The sequence below is a fragment of the Pituophis catenifer genome, unplaced genomic scaffold (genome assembly GCF_029215685.1).
Source record: "Pituophis catenifer annectens isolate HBS135680 unplaced genomic scaffold, rPitCat1.0.hap2 SCAF_6, whole genome shotgun sequence".
Lineage (NCBI taxonomy): Eukaryota > Metazoa > Chordata > Lepidosauria > Squamata > Colubridae > Pituophis > Pituophis catenifer.
Genome location: NW_027256886.1, coordinates 46,799,042 through 46,816,328, shown reverse-complemented (window position 1 = coordinate 46,816,328; position 17,287 = coordinate 46,799,042). Strand labels below are relative to the sequence as shown.

The following is a 17,287-nucleotide window of genomic DNA, read 5'->3' as shown; positions in this document are numbered from 1 at the left end:
CTGGGACTGGGTATGCGCTCTGTGCCAACGCCTTGTTGATGGTACAACGGTAGTCAGCACAGATGCGCACAGACCCATCATGCTTCAGTGGGGTCACAATGGGGGTCTCCCATGAGGCATGATCGATCGGTTCCAGTACGCCCTGGGCGATCAGCTTATCCAGCTGCTCATCTACTTTAGGCCGCAGGGCAAATGGAACTCGGCGGGGCTTGAGCCTGATTGGGGTGATTCCCTTGTCCAGATTAAAGGAGATTGGCCTCCCCACAAATTTCCCCAGCTTACCATCGAAGACTTCTTTGAACTCTTCGATGATGGAGTCGAGTTCGTCCCTGCGGATCTCGTGGATGCCCTGAAGTGAAAGTCCTAGAGGCTTGAACCACTCCACGCCCAACAGGTTCGGTCGGCTGTGCTGCACAATGGTAATGGGTAGCTTTCCATCGAAGTCGTTGTACTTCACATGGATGGTTGCTCTGCCTAGGATTTCAATGGGGTTTCCGTTAAAGTCCACAAGTTTGTCTTTCGGGGCTTTCAGCTGGGTTCTTTTGTATGCCGGTTTCAGCTGTTGTAGGTGCTGCCAGTCCATGATGGAGAAGGCGGATCCGGAGTCTACCTCCATCTTGCACGGAGACCCCTCTGCTAGCAGCGTCACGTGGAACTTGGTGGTCCCCTCGTCGCTTGTGTGAGCAATGGTGGTGGTCTGGTGCACCGTTCTGTTTCGGGGATATTCCTCCTCCCCGTGCCGGGACTGGTTTGAGGACCGTTTGGATGTCCTCTGGTTATCTTTGCGATTTTCCCGGAATCGCGGTCTGGGCGGCTCCGGGGCTGAGTCTGTGGCTCTGCAGGCCTCGGCGATGTGGCCCCTCTTCAGGCATCGGCGGCAGGTCGCGTCCCTCCATCTGCAGGTGGCTCTGGGGTGGTCGCCTCTGCAGCTGCCGCATCGCTCTCCACGGTCGCCATGCTGTGGTGTTTCCCGCCTGGGAGGGCGGGACACCTTGTGGACGGCCATTTCCTCATCAGACTCGGATTGAGTGGTTGCTTCGTCTGATGAGGTTGGGCCCGACTTGTGGATCTTATGGATCCCTCTTGCTTTTACCATTGCAGCGGCTGCTTGTTCGGACGTCTCCGCCGCTGTTGCCTCGTCAAGGACGTCTTTAAGCGGAATCCTCTTCCTGCTGAGGAATTTCTTTTGCAGCCCCACATCTCGCATTCCAAAAACAATGCGGTCCCGGATGGCGTTGTCCACATTGTCGAACTCACAGTTGGCAGCGAGTTGGCGGAGCGCTGCCACGAATTCTTTGATGGATTCACCTTCCCGCTGGTTTCTTTGCTGGAAGGTGAACCTGTTTGCGATGGGGGTGCCTGTAGGTGCATAGTGCTCCTGTAAGACGTCCTGCAGGTCGTTCCAGGACATCTCCTCGATGTCCCTAGGTGCCACGAGGTCCATCGCCATCTCTAGGACGTCCGATCCGCAATGAGCCAGGAAAAGGGCTCTTTTCCTCTCATCATCGAGGTTCTGGTATCCATTGCCTCGCAGGAACTGCCGGAATCGGACCATGTATGACCTCCACTTCTCCCGGGATGGGTCGAACGGGTTCAGCGCGGTCATCGGGGCTTGCGGGGTAGCCATTCTGGAAGTCGCTGTGGTGAAGTGACTTCAGCTCTTTGGGCGATCGTGCCGTGAGTCTTTCTCAGGTTCTCTTCTCTAGTCCTTCGTCGCCAGTGTTAGATCAGGCGCAGGAACAGAAGACGTGACCAGCTCGATACATGTAACAACTTTATTTACATAGTAACAAGTAAAAGAAGACTGCTGGCGCGCTGCCGGAGCTCTCCTTATATTCGCTCCCGGCAGACGCACCGCCCCTAGACAGGGATTCAAATCTCCCGCCCGATGGCTGGCAGCCAATCAGGGCGGATGCCCTTATAAGGACATAACAATTTCCCTTTTGGGGTGGCTGTCAATTACCAGTTTAAAGACAAAAATCAATATTTATACAGAAAGTTTGACAAGCTTAAACATTCTAAAACAGTATTTCTCAATTTTGGCCACTTGAAGATGTGTGGATTTCAATTCCCATAATTTTCCAGCCAGTGATGCTTCTGAGAATTGAAGTCCACACATCTTCGAATGGCCATGGCTGAGAAACCCTGCCCTAGATAATAGTACTTTGAAATTATCTTCAGTTCAGAGCCTATTTAAGAGTTGGAGGAATACATAACCACCTGAAAGAAGGAAAACCCCACCTGCTCCAAATCATCTTCACTGTCTTTCCTTCTCTCTGATATGTTTTGATGTGGTAAAATGAAGAGCTCAGCAGAGGTAGGCAATCCAGGGAATACTGCTACAAGAATTTGTTCCTTGGGTATACCAGTCACCTGAGCAAAGTGTGAGAGAGAAAAAGACAAACAGAGGATTCTTTAGTACATGATATTGCTATATCCATAGTTTGTAAGTTATTTGATTCTCAACAAACTCTAAACAATGGCAGAAAAAAATGAAGTTGTGAGCCAAATATACACCTAGTGTATTTATAGTGGGTAAACATTGCCTAAAAGCAGACGTTCAAATATTTTCATATTTGAAATAATTTCAGAATTCTTGCTCTATAATGTGTAATGTTATGTAATGACAATCATAAGTGATGCAAATAATGATGTGATTTTGTTATATGATCTTGGAAGACTTGTGCATGATAAGTTGGGAGGATAGAATGATAACTTAATGTTCCTTAACTTAGCAATGTTAAGAGTACCAAATCATTCCACTTTTTGAGAAACAGCGGGTAAATAATGTAGAAAAGGTTATAATAATAGATTAAAAAGGGGACATGTTTCCAGTCTGATTGCAAATGCATGTATGCAAATTAATAGTGAAGTGCAAGTACTAAGTCACAAGTTGTTCAATAAGTAAGTCATATTGTATTGCCATACATCATCTACTTCCCAAACTCATGCTAAGGATGAATCCTTCCACATTGCCTTATGGAAAGCATATGGCTGTGGAGATTGCTGAACAATGATCTGTCCAGACTGCATGAGGAGATAAAAGTTTTAAAATAATATTTTTTTAAAGCACAGGAATCTGTTTTTTTTAAGTGTTGTTTTTCCCAAGTCATTCTCAGTGTATACATTTGTTTTATTAAAAGAGTATCACAGATACTGTAAATGGTCTTTCTAACATAACTTAGTACTTGATACAACAAGGGAATGCATAACAATATATGTTTGTAGATTTTTTTTAAAATCCCTTTTTATTGTACTAATAGAGTTGTATTCATTTCATTCAACAATTTATGAACTTCATTTCATTCAACAATTTACATTTAATGTAATAGTTCTATATATAAAATACATCTCCAAAACAATAGAATACATTAATGTTAATAAAAATACTAACTATTTGACTATTTGACAATACACGTAAATGTGTATTGAATACTATTCTTTTATTTAACTTGGAATAAATTGAATCAATAATTTAAACTAAATCTGACAGGTATAGTGCTATAAAATATTCTGAATTAGTGAATATTCTAGATCCATTTTTAGGCCAAATAACATTACTGCACATGTAATGGGCTCACAACTGTCTCAGTAGTGTACCTCAACAATGTATCCCTTCTTTCCAGCTTTGGATTTGATAAAACTATTTCAGTCACACAAAACACTCCTTTTGAAGCTAAAATTAGGAATTCAAACAATATTAGCATCTTGCTCTGCTCATGGTAGTTTGCAAACTGCAATTCCCTGAAACTGCAATTCCCTAAAGCTCTTTCCAAGTTTAGAAAAAGTGGTAGTAGAGAATAAGAATTTTGGAAAACTATACTTTTTGTGATTATCTATCCTGCCTGCCTGCCTATCTATCGTATACCTATCTCTATCAAATATAGTCATGCTAATCAGGCCTAATCCATACTGGATTGAAAAAGATATAAATTCCATTGATATATTTCAACCCTTGATGCCTTGTTGTCTGTCTGACTGTCTGTGTGACTTTCTCTCTCTCTTCCTTCTTCCCTCTCTCCTCCCTTCTGTCTCTCTCACATAATAAATGTTATTCTAAGGATAGAATGATCTGAAACTCATTAAACAGAATCCTAATTATAATCCATGCAAATTTCTGGGTTTTTTTTAATACATCAAAATGCATGGCTTCAGCTATATATAACTATTAAGAGAAAGTACAAATGTTCACAAAAGTGTTTATTGACTGCAAAAATCAGCTCTCTTAAAAGGAAATATGATAATAATCTCTCTTTAATAAATAGAATTCATAATTTTTCTCTTTTTATTTTGATTACCTAATTCTTAGGAGAACAGGAATTTTCTAGTATAGATTTACATTGTACATGAGAATTATATTTCATTCTGTTTTATATTTTAATATGGCTGTCAATCATTTCGTAATTTGCCTTAAAAAGAAGTATCAAGTGGCTTTGAAGAACACACTGAATAAATCTAGGACACAGTATACTGTTGAAAACATTTTAAAAAATCAAGGTTGAGCTGTCTGCTTCGCAATAACAGCTTTGATATCAGCCACAGAAGTCAACCACTAACATATCTGTCCTGCCCCGCTTCATAACCAGCTTCTGAAAGTTTTGAAAGAGTATGAAGAAAAAATAGAGAGCAAGATCAGTGGTGGGATTCAAGTAATTTAACAACCGGTTCTCTGCCCTAATGATTTCTTTCAACAACCAGTTTGCCAAACTGCTCAGAAAGTGGTGCGAACTGGCTGAATCCCACCACTGAGTAAGATGTTCATAGTAGCCTAAGATAGGATTTCTAAGCAAGTTAGATCACATAGTGTGTGTCACCACAACACACCGGGCTAAGAAAAAGAATGTGAAATTTGTGACCTGACTATAGAAACAGTAAATCTTGATTTTGATATGGTGACAGAAACTGGAGGGAGCCCAGAAATCAAAGAAGGGTAAAAATAAGAAGTCTTGGTTTAGGATAATTTTTGGGTGTTGATAATTTCCACACAGATCTCTCTTTCCCTGGGACTTATCCTCACACATGATCAGCTGTTTATCCTGGCAAAGGTGACATGAGGAAAAAAATGTTTATTGCCTTATGGCTGAGGTTATGGTTGTGGAAAGCTTTGATCAGTACACTGGAGGCATATGTTTCTAAAACAACAGAAACAAGTTTACAAAAAGAAATGCTCTTTCATATTCTTTTGTAATGTAGCAAGAAAAAAAAGTAGTTTTCAAAGCTGCTCTATTTTCTGTTGGGAAAAGCCAGAGAATGCTTTTTCTTTATCTTCTTTTGCAACACTGAACTTTTTAAACAGGATTTATTGTATATCTTTTAAGTAGAAGAGCAGAGTAAATTTTTAAAAAATCATGTGGATGATTAGGTACAATATAATATTTATTTGTTTATTAAAAGTCTGCATAATAATTGCAAAAAATAATGAAAGGGGTCATACTTTTTAAAAATCAATGAATTTATCTCTGATGGATTAAAACAGACATCTTATACTGCAGCATTTCTATAATATTTGCTAAGGTGGAAAACATAGAACATAATTATGGAAATGAATAAAAAATGAACATAAAGATAGCATCGTTGTGTGAGTCAATTAAACTGCATTGATCATGAAGACAGATAATATATCCATCTTGAATAATAAACATACAAGCACAGACTCAAGAATCATGGATTCACTGGATTCACTGGGAAAATGGTATATTATAATTAATCCCTCCTAATATTTTATCTACAAAAATGATTGTATCTTCTTATCATCAAAGGTTGCACAGATAACACTTCAAGGACTGCAAAACATTCTAGTACCAAGAAAACAATTAAAAAGCAGAACAAAACAAACATCCTTTAAAAAAAAAACCAAGTCTGGGTTTGTTGGGTGCTGAAAACTGCTATACAATATTTATCTAGGTAATTGCATGTGTGTATCAGAATGATAAGCCTAGCTTTATCAAAGTTGTGGTATGTAATTGAAAATTATAATCTCCTTTCCTGAATTGTGCTTCTACAGACTGTTCAAACGTTAAGAAAATTATGCTTATTATTTGGTAGATTTCCCTAGGTACTCACATGCACCAAAGCTGCTTTGATGACTCGGCCAATGTCTTCTCTCCACTCTGGGATATCAGGATTGTGATAATCCAAATTGGGTGAGAACGATAATAATTGAGATTGAAAATATTCTACAAAGAAAGAGTGTCACACAAAAATTTCAGTATGAACTATTATGGCTGTTTACATTGGAACTGTTAAAATGCATTCATTATTAAGTCATACAACAAAGTTCTACATATAACTCAAAAAAAACCCTGTAGAACCATATATTCTCAGAAATGCAAAAGATGTCAAATATCTTGTATGTTTCTGTGTACATAGATAAACATACACGTATATATAAGTACTGCAGAATTCTCAAAATCATTCTTGCTCTAGAGAAATTTGCCATTTTTCTCTGATACTGAAAGTTGTTTCCAGCATATCAAGCATCCACATAATACATATAATTTATATTGTGTAATTTATACAATATAAATTATTATGTATTTAATAAAAATGTATCTGATCTCCCTTTAAGTTTCAGGTGAATTATGTCTCTATATGTTCTCCATATATAGAAAAGAAGATTCTATTCAGTATAAAAATCATTTATACATAAACTCACAATTTCAACTTCTTTCAAGAATTTCAACTTCTTTCAAACAAAAGAATTTTAATCACATTCCATACAAAAAAAAGTAGTGATGAATAATATTCATAAATAAATACAGGCATTTTATCATTAGTTTTTTGAACTTCACTTGGACTTCACCTCTGGATTTGACTAATCTCACAATGTTGTTTGCTTTGGAGTTGGGTCCCCTTGTTTCCAGCTCTGTTCCTGTTTCATTTTCTTGATGCAATTTTACAAATGTGATTGATGATTCATTTTTCTATGGATAGGCTCTCACCTCATTTCAGGTCCCAGCTTCGGGTGAAGCCATTGCTGCTATTCCCTTCCCTACTGTTCCTACAACTTATGTCCTCTTGTATGAGTGAGCTAGAATTTATTTCTGATCATCCAATCCAACTGTCACAACTACAGGCAAAAATGCAGAGACCACTGTTGCAAGAATACTACTTGTCTAAATTGTCAACATGCTAACATCTCATTTTCAAAACTCATAGGATTTTTAAACCAGTAGAGGAAAGTGGTCAGGAAAACTAGTGGTTTATCCTTGCATACTTTCCTATAATGCTCAAATGATATTGTTTGCTCTCTCCAAACAATTCCATTGGAAAATGAGCGGAAACTGGATCATGATCATCCTTGTGGGTTTTCTGCATTTTAATAGCAGCATAAGTTAATGCAACGTAAAATGGTTTCAGGCTGTTTTGTGAGGCACTTGGTATGGAAACAAAAGTTTTGGGGTACCTTGAACCCCTATCCCAGGAGGATTCTGAGAGGGAGTCAATTGAAAAAGAGAGAAAAAGAAAAACAAATCTAAAACTTAAATGATAGACATAAATTGACAGTTTTTTTAAAAAAATAATTTCACTAAGAAACTAAAAGGAAGGTAGAAATAGAAATCAGGAAGTTAATCAGATAATGGTATAAATCCTTTGTGTGACATTTGTCGCTTGCCTAGCATTCTAAACTGTTTTGGTTTCATCAATATTGTTCCGTAATTAAACAGGACCAAGAGTAAAATGAGCAGCAGTACTATAAACTAGTGTTTTCTTCTATTGTATCTGACATGCTTTGTGCTTCACTGAGCACATCCTTAGTACTAGTAATCTGTTTTCTAAAAGCAAAGAGATATCTGTTTGTTAGCCTTATGTGCTGCCATGACTACATAATGCAGAACAAATCAGATTAAGGTAGTGAGGGTAAATCAGGGTACAGCAGTTCATGAGACATGAAGAAATCACTCCCAAATTAAATCCTTGCGGTAGAGGAAGGTTAATTTAAGTGGTAGACAAGTTTTATGTTTCATAAATGGACCATTTCTCTGACAAAAGGTTTCTTTGGCTTTTAGTAAGCTTCTTGCCTTATTTGTTTGGTTTATTTTTCATCTTTGCTGATAGTTCTGCTCTTGCTCATCATCTTCTATTTTTTTCCAATAGTTTACTGTCTTTCTTCATTTTTGAAGATATTTTTATGTTTTCATGTTAACCTAATTTGGACTTTAGAAGCACTGATTCTGTGGCCTGACCTGATACTAATGACTTAGTTCAGAGAAGCAAAACCCAAGACTGGGACCTCCAAGTACTCCAAACTTTGAGTACAGGTCCCAAAGACTTATCACCAAATTGAATGTTTTAACAGGACAAACAAAGTAAACTATTACATAAATAGCTGGTGAATAAATCAGTTTAATTATATTTAAATAAGTAATTTTAATCATGAGATAGAAATGAAATTTAATTTCTCTCGAAGATATGCGCCAAACGTACTTAGCCTGTGATATAGTGCATATCCCTTAAATTGCTCAGATATAGCATGCCCTATATTTATCAATTCTAAGTGCTGAGGGGGATGGGAGCAAAAGGTAACTTAATGCATATAGTAGTGAATTGTGCCTCACTGCAGAAAGGAAAATGTTTGATCATATTAGACTGATACACATAAACAGAAATACATGCAATATAATGTAGTGCATGTTATTTTTAGCTATCCGTGCCAACAATATCCAATTCATTAAAAAGTAAATTGATACATTCATTCAGAATTAGAAATGTGAAAAGAATCCTTACATCAAACTTTACACTTAGTCATCAGAATATTCTCTGTATAGTGGCATATATCACTTCAAGTCCAATTGTTTACTTGATATCAGGAACGTAATGTAAAAATCTTCTTTGTGTGTCTGCATGTACATGTGAATGCATGATTGGGCCAAGGTCACCAAGTTGACTTCATGCCTAAGATGGGAGTAGAACTCCTGGTCCTCTGTTTTTTAGCCTGGTGCTTTAACCATTGTGCCAAACTGGTTCTCAAAGGTTTCCCACTGAATCACAATTTCCTAAAAGCATTCTTCCCAGGAGTACTCAGTTTCTATACCTCCTACGTAGGATTCTTTAGTATTTATTTGGGTTGTATCTCTGAGCTTTCTTTATTGTTCAGAAGTGTCAGAAGATGCTGTGTTAGTGCTACTACTATTTTCTATAATAAGTCTTTCTGTCACTCTGCATCCTTCCTAACTTCTGAATCTAATAAATAAATAAATAAATAAATAAATAAATAAATAAATAAATAAATAAATAAATAAATATCCATGGACTGTCTGCAGAATGTCATCTTTTAGAATTTAATAAAACTTGAAGATTACAGACAGCTGAAAAAATGGACAATGAAATACAGAACACTCAACTCTATTCATTAGCAACCTTGATTAAAGTAAGTACCATAACACTGTCCTTCACTCATGTAAGTTTTATATTTTTTTTTCTTTTCAAAGAAACTTTTAAAAATCTTTCAAGCTGATGCAAAATGACCTTAAAATGCAAAGTGAGTATGTATTATCTGTATGTATATGCATAAATATACTTTATATGTGTGTATATTTGTACAAGTGTGTGTGTGTACATGTATATGAATGTATGATATGCACTCATACTAAACACAGTTCCAGCTCAGCTTGTATATTCCAGCCTTCAAAAGTGAATCTTTTATAAAACAGTACAGCATGAACATTTGATCTAGAGTTTCTATTGGAATGAAAAATATTTTTATGTGCAGTTTTTCCATACTATTAACTCCTTATATATGCCTAACTTGATTTATGCCCTGAACATTATCAAGTAATTTGGGGTTGCCACATTCTAAATGTGGTGAATTTTCATAATTTTTACTTCCAAAAACCATCAAAAGCATCAGTGTCCTTTTATGATGATACATTGTGATTGCACGTCCGTTCAAAAACACCCATGTGCTCCAAATAATGTGGCACATATGATAGATTCAGAAATATATGTAGAGGGTGGTTCTACTGGTCAAATCACAAAAATAGTATCACATTATGATACAAACTCTACCACTTTCCTTCATATTTCTGATATCCCAACCTACATATAAAAGGGGCATAACTTGCATACAATGGCTGCTTTTGTTATCTACCTTCCCTTGATCCATTCTGCAAATGCCTCTGATTTACAGAATGTGCTTCAATAACTGTTAGCAGAAATAATTCACATCATCATTCATTCAATTTCGAAGTTTAAGATTTTATTTCCAACAAAACCAGAAATAAAAGATGGCATGATTAAGACAAGCATATGTCTTGTACACTGCTTCAAATATTCCTAGTACTGTATAACTTAAAAGATGGATTGGTTTTATATTCAGGAAGCCAAAAGCTAATTTTCAAGGTGATTTTCCCCAGTAAAGCAAGATAGATTCATGGCTATGACTATGATCTTATTATGATAGTATACTATCCAATCATTAAAATAATTTGTTTTGAAGTATTTCTGAAAGATGTAGTGAGTCTGAGTGCTACTTCCTTCCTTATTTCTCATATCTCTTTCCATAAACAATTATTGCCAAATATGTTTTAATTCTACCTTGAAAGTATAATTTAGACCTCTTTGTCAAATCTTACATTTCTAAACTTAGATTTGAGGAAAGCAGGTATGCAAACCTCTTCAATTGCCTTTTGTCAACTCACCATGCACAGCAATGTTTCTGGTGTCCTGGATAAGGATGTTGCCAGCTGAGACCTGCACTGTGATAGTATTCAGTCCTTCACTGGTAAAGATATAAGAGATGCTGCTATCCAAGGTGATGAATGGCTGTAAAAGTGACATGCGATTAGCAACAATTCATTAATTTATTCATAGTCATTTCATTAGCTATTGTTCCCAAAATTTCAGAATTGTGAGACAAAAATCACAAGTACAAATGTGGATATATCATTAAATCTGTATTTTTGAGGGGGAAGCAGTACAAATGAGACCAGTATCTAAGATAGCTAAAACTGGCTTAGGCAATCTTCTGCATCACATTGCTTTTATAATAGAACAAATCAGTGGTGATTGATAGCTGCATCCATTTCTACAGAAATTGGCATCTGTAGAAAGCTAATCTGGCCAGGATACAATATTTTAGAATGAGCCAGCTCAAGAAATTTTCTATCTTTTTCTTTCCATTCCAAGTAAATCCATTGTCAAGGCAATATGAGATCTTCCCCTTGGAAAAAAAAATACAACAATTGTTCACTAGCAGTAATGATTGTACAATTGCAGGGTGATTACCAATTATTCTTCATAGCCCAGTGTGAAGGATGCTGTGAAGTGTGAGATTTCCATAGGAGTATTTGTATAACTGCAATGGTCACCCATTGCAATCTCTTTACATGTAAAAGGAATGAATACTATATAGAACGGTGACAGAGGTGTCTGTAGATGAGATGGGCTCAGGAAGCTGAGTTGAAGTGAAACCCATGCAGTTGAACTCTCATCTTTTTAGGTATGTAATGTAAGAATGGGGCTTGATAGCTGCCCCTCTCCTGTAAGGTAAACTCTAGGTAAACTTCTCTCACGCTTCTCTGCTTATATCCTCAGAATTCCTAAAATAGAACTTGCCTGGCTCTGTGTTTGTGTGCTATAATATTATTTGTGATGCTACCAAAAAATCCAGTTTCTTTTGAAAAATCTACCTTCTTGATAGTTGTTCCATTATCATGGCTGATTTCACATTCATCATAGAAATTTAACATTCTGGTAGTTCCTTCAATTTAATTTTAGCACTGAGATCTGGAAACTAGCTCTAAATTAAATCAAGGAGTTTAAGGTTCATTTGTTCAAAGCCTATTAGATATCCAGATTCATTTATTAAATTGAGGTGATGCTAGTCCAAGCAAATTAGCCTTTTGGTATATTGCTGAAATAGTGGACTATCACTTCACTACAACAATCCTATTTAAATAAATGAATGAGTAAATAAAATCATTGTCTGAAATTGTACTGTATAATTACACAGATACTTTTAATATAGGATGGTTCAATGAAGCTAAACAGAGATTAAAATCTCGTTTGCACCTCTCACTTCATGGCTTTAGTTGAATCAGAAACTGACTGAACTACACTAATCCAAAGAAGGTTGAACAATACAGTGTCTTCAGTTAGAAAGTGGCAAGATAAGGAATAATTGGTCCAGTTTTTGTTTTTTTTTCCCTGACTGCTTTTACTACTATTCAGTCTGGAGTTTGTTATGTATCATGGGGGTTTTGTGCTGTATGATGGATTATTCTTAGTTTACCATTGGTTATCCAGATAGCAAGAAGGGAAGAATACAGCCTTTTAGATACATGGTAAATTGTAATGGAGAGCCAGATTGGTGTGGTTGTTAAAGCAAAAGGGTAGAAACCAGAAGATCATGAGTTCTAGTCTTGCCTTGGGCACAAAGCCAGCTGGGTCACCTTGGGCTAGTCAGTGTCCCTTAGCCCTAGGAAGGAGGCAAGGACAAATCAGTTCTGATAAACCTTGCTGAGAAAACAGCAGGAAGCAAAAAACATTCAGGAAGCTTCTAAGAATGAAACTGATTAAGTGGAAGAGAAAAAGAGAGACAAAGAAAAATCAAGTACACAACTATTTCTGATATGTGAAGTGAGCCCTTTCTCAAAGGCAGGTAAAAAAAAATCCCTTCAGATTTTACTCTGCTAGTTGTTGCCAGCTATGGGGTTGAGGCTCATGTCCATTTCAAGGCCCTTGAGTCAGTGTGTCCAAAGACATTTCCATGGTCATGTGGCTAGTATGATGTCACAGAGCACTGTTACCTACTCACCAGTGGTACCCATTTATCTACTTGCATATGCATATGTTGGAACTTCTAGGTTGGCAAGGACATGAGGTCATCCTGTCATATGGTTCTTGAACCTGGGTTGCTGACTTTCCAGCCAACAAGTCCAGTGTTATTACTGCTGAGCCACTGCACCTCAAAGGCAGAACTTGATGAAATGCATCCCATATTCTTTGAAAACATCGAAGTGGCTGGTGAAATGAGAGATTACTTGTCTGCAACCTTAACATTTGTATGTAAAGCAAAAATATAATATTTTGCCAGTCTGAATGGCAAAACAAACTCAGAAAACTGGCATTATTTCCAATGACTTACATTTTTTTTATCAGCATGATTTTTTTATAATACAAAGAAACCACAAAGTTTAAAACTCATAATGTTGTTTGTACTTGGTTAATTGCATTGCTGGTTTGCAATCAGTCTGCAGACAAAGATCTCCAGCCCTGCAATTAGAATTTCCAATGTGCTCATACAATGTGCAGAAACTATTTTGCATTTTGTTTTAAACAAGGATATTTACATAAAGTGGGTGGGTTCCTTCTTTTTACTAATAGTATTTTTCTGCAGATTATTGGAGTTCATATAAAGAACTTTGAGATCCTTCTCTAAATCTCATGAGCTCCTGGCACTCGAGACAATAGTCCCTAAAGTAATTTGCTTGTAGAGAGTGCATAAATAGAAGTCAGAGAGTGATAACAACTAGCGGACCCCTGAAGAGTCAACAAAGCACCAAAGCCAAGGGAGAACAGCAGTTCTTCTGCAGCTGTTTTAAATCCATGTTGTGAATAAATGGATTTTTATCAGTGGGAAATTATGAAACAGGCTGGCTTTATGGCAGGTCTATTTAGTTTTTAGTTCTATCATCCTATGATTATCATCATTTTGCAAAACCAAATATTCTTCCAGCTGTACATTGTCCCCTATTCTGGTGATATTTTGGATTCACAATTTGATGTTCATTGGTGATGCATAGTTAAAATTTAAATTACAGATACAAACTTTGCTTCCCAGATACTGAAACAATAATGCTAAAGAAATATCCATTTGGAACTTAAAAAAAAACCACACACACACATTAGGTTTGACCTTCTGTTTCCCTTTGCCTGATAAACTTATACACCAATTGTCCATACAAATTTATGTTTAAAATAATCTGAAAACACTCCTATGCCCACTGAAGAAAATGATAGATACAGGGCTGGCTTTAGGCTAAGGGCCAGATGGCACTGGCTAAGGGTACCAAATTTTAGGGAACACCAAAACTGAAAAGATTCTGAAAACACTATAAAAAGCAAGCAATAGCATACTCTGAACCAGCATTGCCACTTGAAGGTTAAATGTACTTGTACAAAATTGTTGCCATATGTCAAAAATGGGCGCTGATGTAATTAAAATTACTTAATGTGTAAATAGGTGACAATGTTTGAGAAAATAACAGTCATTTAATATCTATGGGAAAGAAAGCATATTTGGGACAACCAGAATGCCTATCTATAATGACAATGTCTATCTGCATACCATGAATTTGTGGAAATGGACATTCATGAAGGATGAAACACATGAAACCCTTCCTAAGATCAAAAAAGGAGAATATTTATTCAACAAGATTTGTTTCTGCAACCTGAAGACGATGATGGTTTCAAATCAAAGACAACAAGGTACCAGTCATAGTTTTCACAATATAGCATGGTTTCCAAAGTAACAGATAAGCTGGATGAGGCAAAGAAAAAGTCCCTGGAGATCTGATAAAAGTAATAAAATAAAACTGGCCAAATTTTGGTCCTATCTTGCTTCTTCTGGAAGTCCAAGTTAGCATTTGAACAATTATGCATGAGTGATGTAAATATGTAAATGACTGGCCATTATTAATTCAGAACCTGAAAACAGGTGTAAACAGAAAATTACATCCATTTGTTTCTACATTTCTTTCTGAAGCTCCAATAAAACAAATTAAAGAACTACAAATAGTACTGGAAATATTTTTCAGCCTTCAGTTGCTTGAATTTTTTAAAGGATATTTTAGAATATGATTCTGGCAGAGTGGCTCTTTTAAATGTTGCAATGGCTATAACTTTTTAAACAATTAGTCTGCTTTAGGAAAACCAGGCAATTAGCATTCTTCCAAGTTTTATAGTATAATTTAAAAAGAGGCTTTACTTAATTACACAACATACATTTTGCTATGTTAGATTCATAGATCTAATACCTAACGTCTCCAGATACAGCTGGGAAATATTTTTCTCATTTCCTAGGAATTGTTGCCAGTTACTGCAGATAATATTGACCCAGAAAAATTAGTGAATTGGCTTGCTGTGAAGAAGATCCAGTAGTATTTATCACTAGGTATTACTGCTACGATTCTTTAAATTTTCCAGTTTTAGTCTGCCAAGGAAATCCTTGCCTTCTTTTCCATCAATTCCCTGAACATGTACTATAGACTTTCATATTTTAGTAGATTTCAGGAAGTATTCTTGGACTCAAGTGTATATTCAGGTAAATTCAAGGGTCTGAATTTAAAATATATATCTCATTGGATGGAAAGATCAGTAGGTGGCAAATAATATTTTATAGGAGCTTGTGTCTAGTATACATTTCAGAACCTATTAGGGTTCCAAAAAACTTCAGTGAGCAGCTTGAAACAACTGTATATTCATGTGCTTAAAAATAAGCCAAAAAAATCTTGGATTTATTGAACAATATTACTGAAGTATACATTTATCATCTACAAAGGGTATCAAACTAAGCAATCATCAAAACCATTATTTTTTTTCAAATTTAGCTTCAGAAATACACTAGCTGATAATTGTATATGTAACTAGTACTGTCATGGAGCGTTCATGTAGACCTCTGACATGTGTCCAAAGACAGGAACACACAGCATGGGCAGACAAGTGCAGAGTTGTTCAGAGTTGTTTAGCTTGAATTCACAGAGTCCAAAAGTGATTTGATTCCCAATGGCTTTAAAATATGAGTCAGATTCTGAAATTCTATGCACAAGCTAGCCCTCTTGTTAGAAACACTGTTTAGTTGATCACCAGCCATTTTTAAATGCTGAGCAGAAACCCAGAATTATCCACTATATACAATGGGGTATAATTTTGAATCCTAGTAGTAATAATAGCTTCTAAACATAATGTTCCAATAACAGACAACTGCACATTGCAAAGACTCCTGCAAACAGCCGCACGAGATAGGATAAAAGGGGGGAGGGAGAAAAGAAAGGAAATAAAGTTTGGAAAACGAAGAAGCTGTTTTGACAGTAATAGAAAATTATACTGCTTTATTGCAGTTCCAGGTGGCATTCTCTTTTCAGAATCAAGATGAATCAATAGTTAATCCTGCCATAGAAAATAAATATATTTCTAAAAATGGAACAAACCTTGCTATTGTTGCCAAACCACCAGAAGTAAGTGAGGGTGCCTGACTGATTTGGCCAAACTACAGCCGTGAGATTGACTTCCTTATTTCTGATGGCCACAAAAGGGACACTGAGGTGGACACGTTCCACTGGACCTGTAGAAGGATAATAATACATATCACAGGACTGTTTTTATTCATATCTTAAGGGGGGTTAAAATAAAATTAAGCAAAAGAAACAGATAACAACCCCTTTTTCTTCTTGGCACATCTATCTGCTTACATATACAGTGCTAACTATTTAAAAATAATGAAGAAGTCACATCTGAAGGAAAGCAAGCTGAGGAAGGCTATTGCAATGAATGCTATTGCATTGTGATTGTACCAAACTGTAAACAGCTATAAATTAGTCTGAAGTTTGAAATACCCACTAGCAATAACAACTACCTCAAATGCAGAATTTTTCTCCCAAGTTTTTTTGAGAATGGCTGAAATACAAATTAATCCTGGAAAAACAGGTGAAGTCCCAGATAACTACAGGGCAGCATTCTGTCTCTATCTTCAAAAAGATAGGAGAAAGAAAGATCCAGAAAAGCACAGATGGATCATCCTGATATATTGTAGAACACTTCATAAACAGAGTTTAAGGGCTTTAAAAAAAAACCAGATAGGTGGTAAAATGGTAAAGTCAGCATGGATTTTTTCTGGAATATATTTTACCAGATTTGATCTGCTAACTTCCTTTCACAAATTACTGGAACATTTTAAATGCCGTATTTCATCATTTCAACAAAACTGAAATGAAAATATCCCATGGTATTTTTCTTAACAAAATAGGCAACAGTGAGTTGGATTGTATGATTTCTCAATTAAGTGACTACACAACTAGGTCATTTGCAGATGCCAAAACTAAATGGACAGAACTATTAATAACTCAGAAAACAGAACTATACTTCAAAACAATGGTAAAAAGCAAGAGAAATATGTTGAAAATAATAATGAACTTTATTTAACATGGTAAGTGATATGGTTATTCGAAAAATAAAAACCAACGCACCGATATTTATTTATTTATTTATTTATTTATTTATTTATTTATTTATTTATTAAATTTTTATACCGCCCCCTCTCCCGAAGGACTCGGGGCGGTGAACAGCC

At 36.3% G+C, this 17,287-nt stretch overlaps 1 protein-coding gene across 1 annotated transcript in view; it reads right to left on the bottom strand.

Annotated features, from left to right (window-relative positions):
* Positions 1-17,287, bottom strand: part of LOC139318620 (VPS10 domain-containing receptor SorCS3-like) — a 478,807-nt gene that overhangs the window by 22,498 nt on the left and 439,022 nt on the right. The window contains exons 20-23 of the mRNA XM_070946166.1: positions 16,152-16,285; positions 10,641-10,764; positions 6,064-6,176; positions 2,242-2,373 (exon numbers count right to left, since the gene is read on the bottom strand). Coding sequence (XP_070802267.1) covers positions 2,242-2,373; positions 6,064-6,176; positions 10,641-10,764; positions 16,152-16,285 — 503 coding nt within the window. The remainder of the gene's footprint in view (positions 1-2,241; positions 2,374-6,063; positions 6,177-10,640; positions 10,765-16,151; positions 16,286-17,287) is intronic.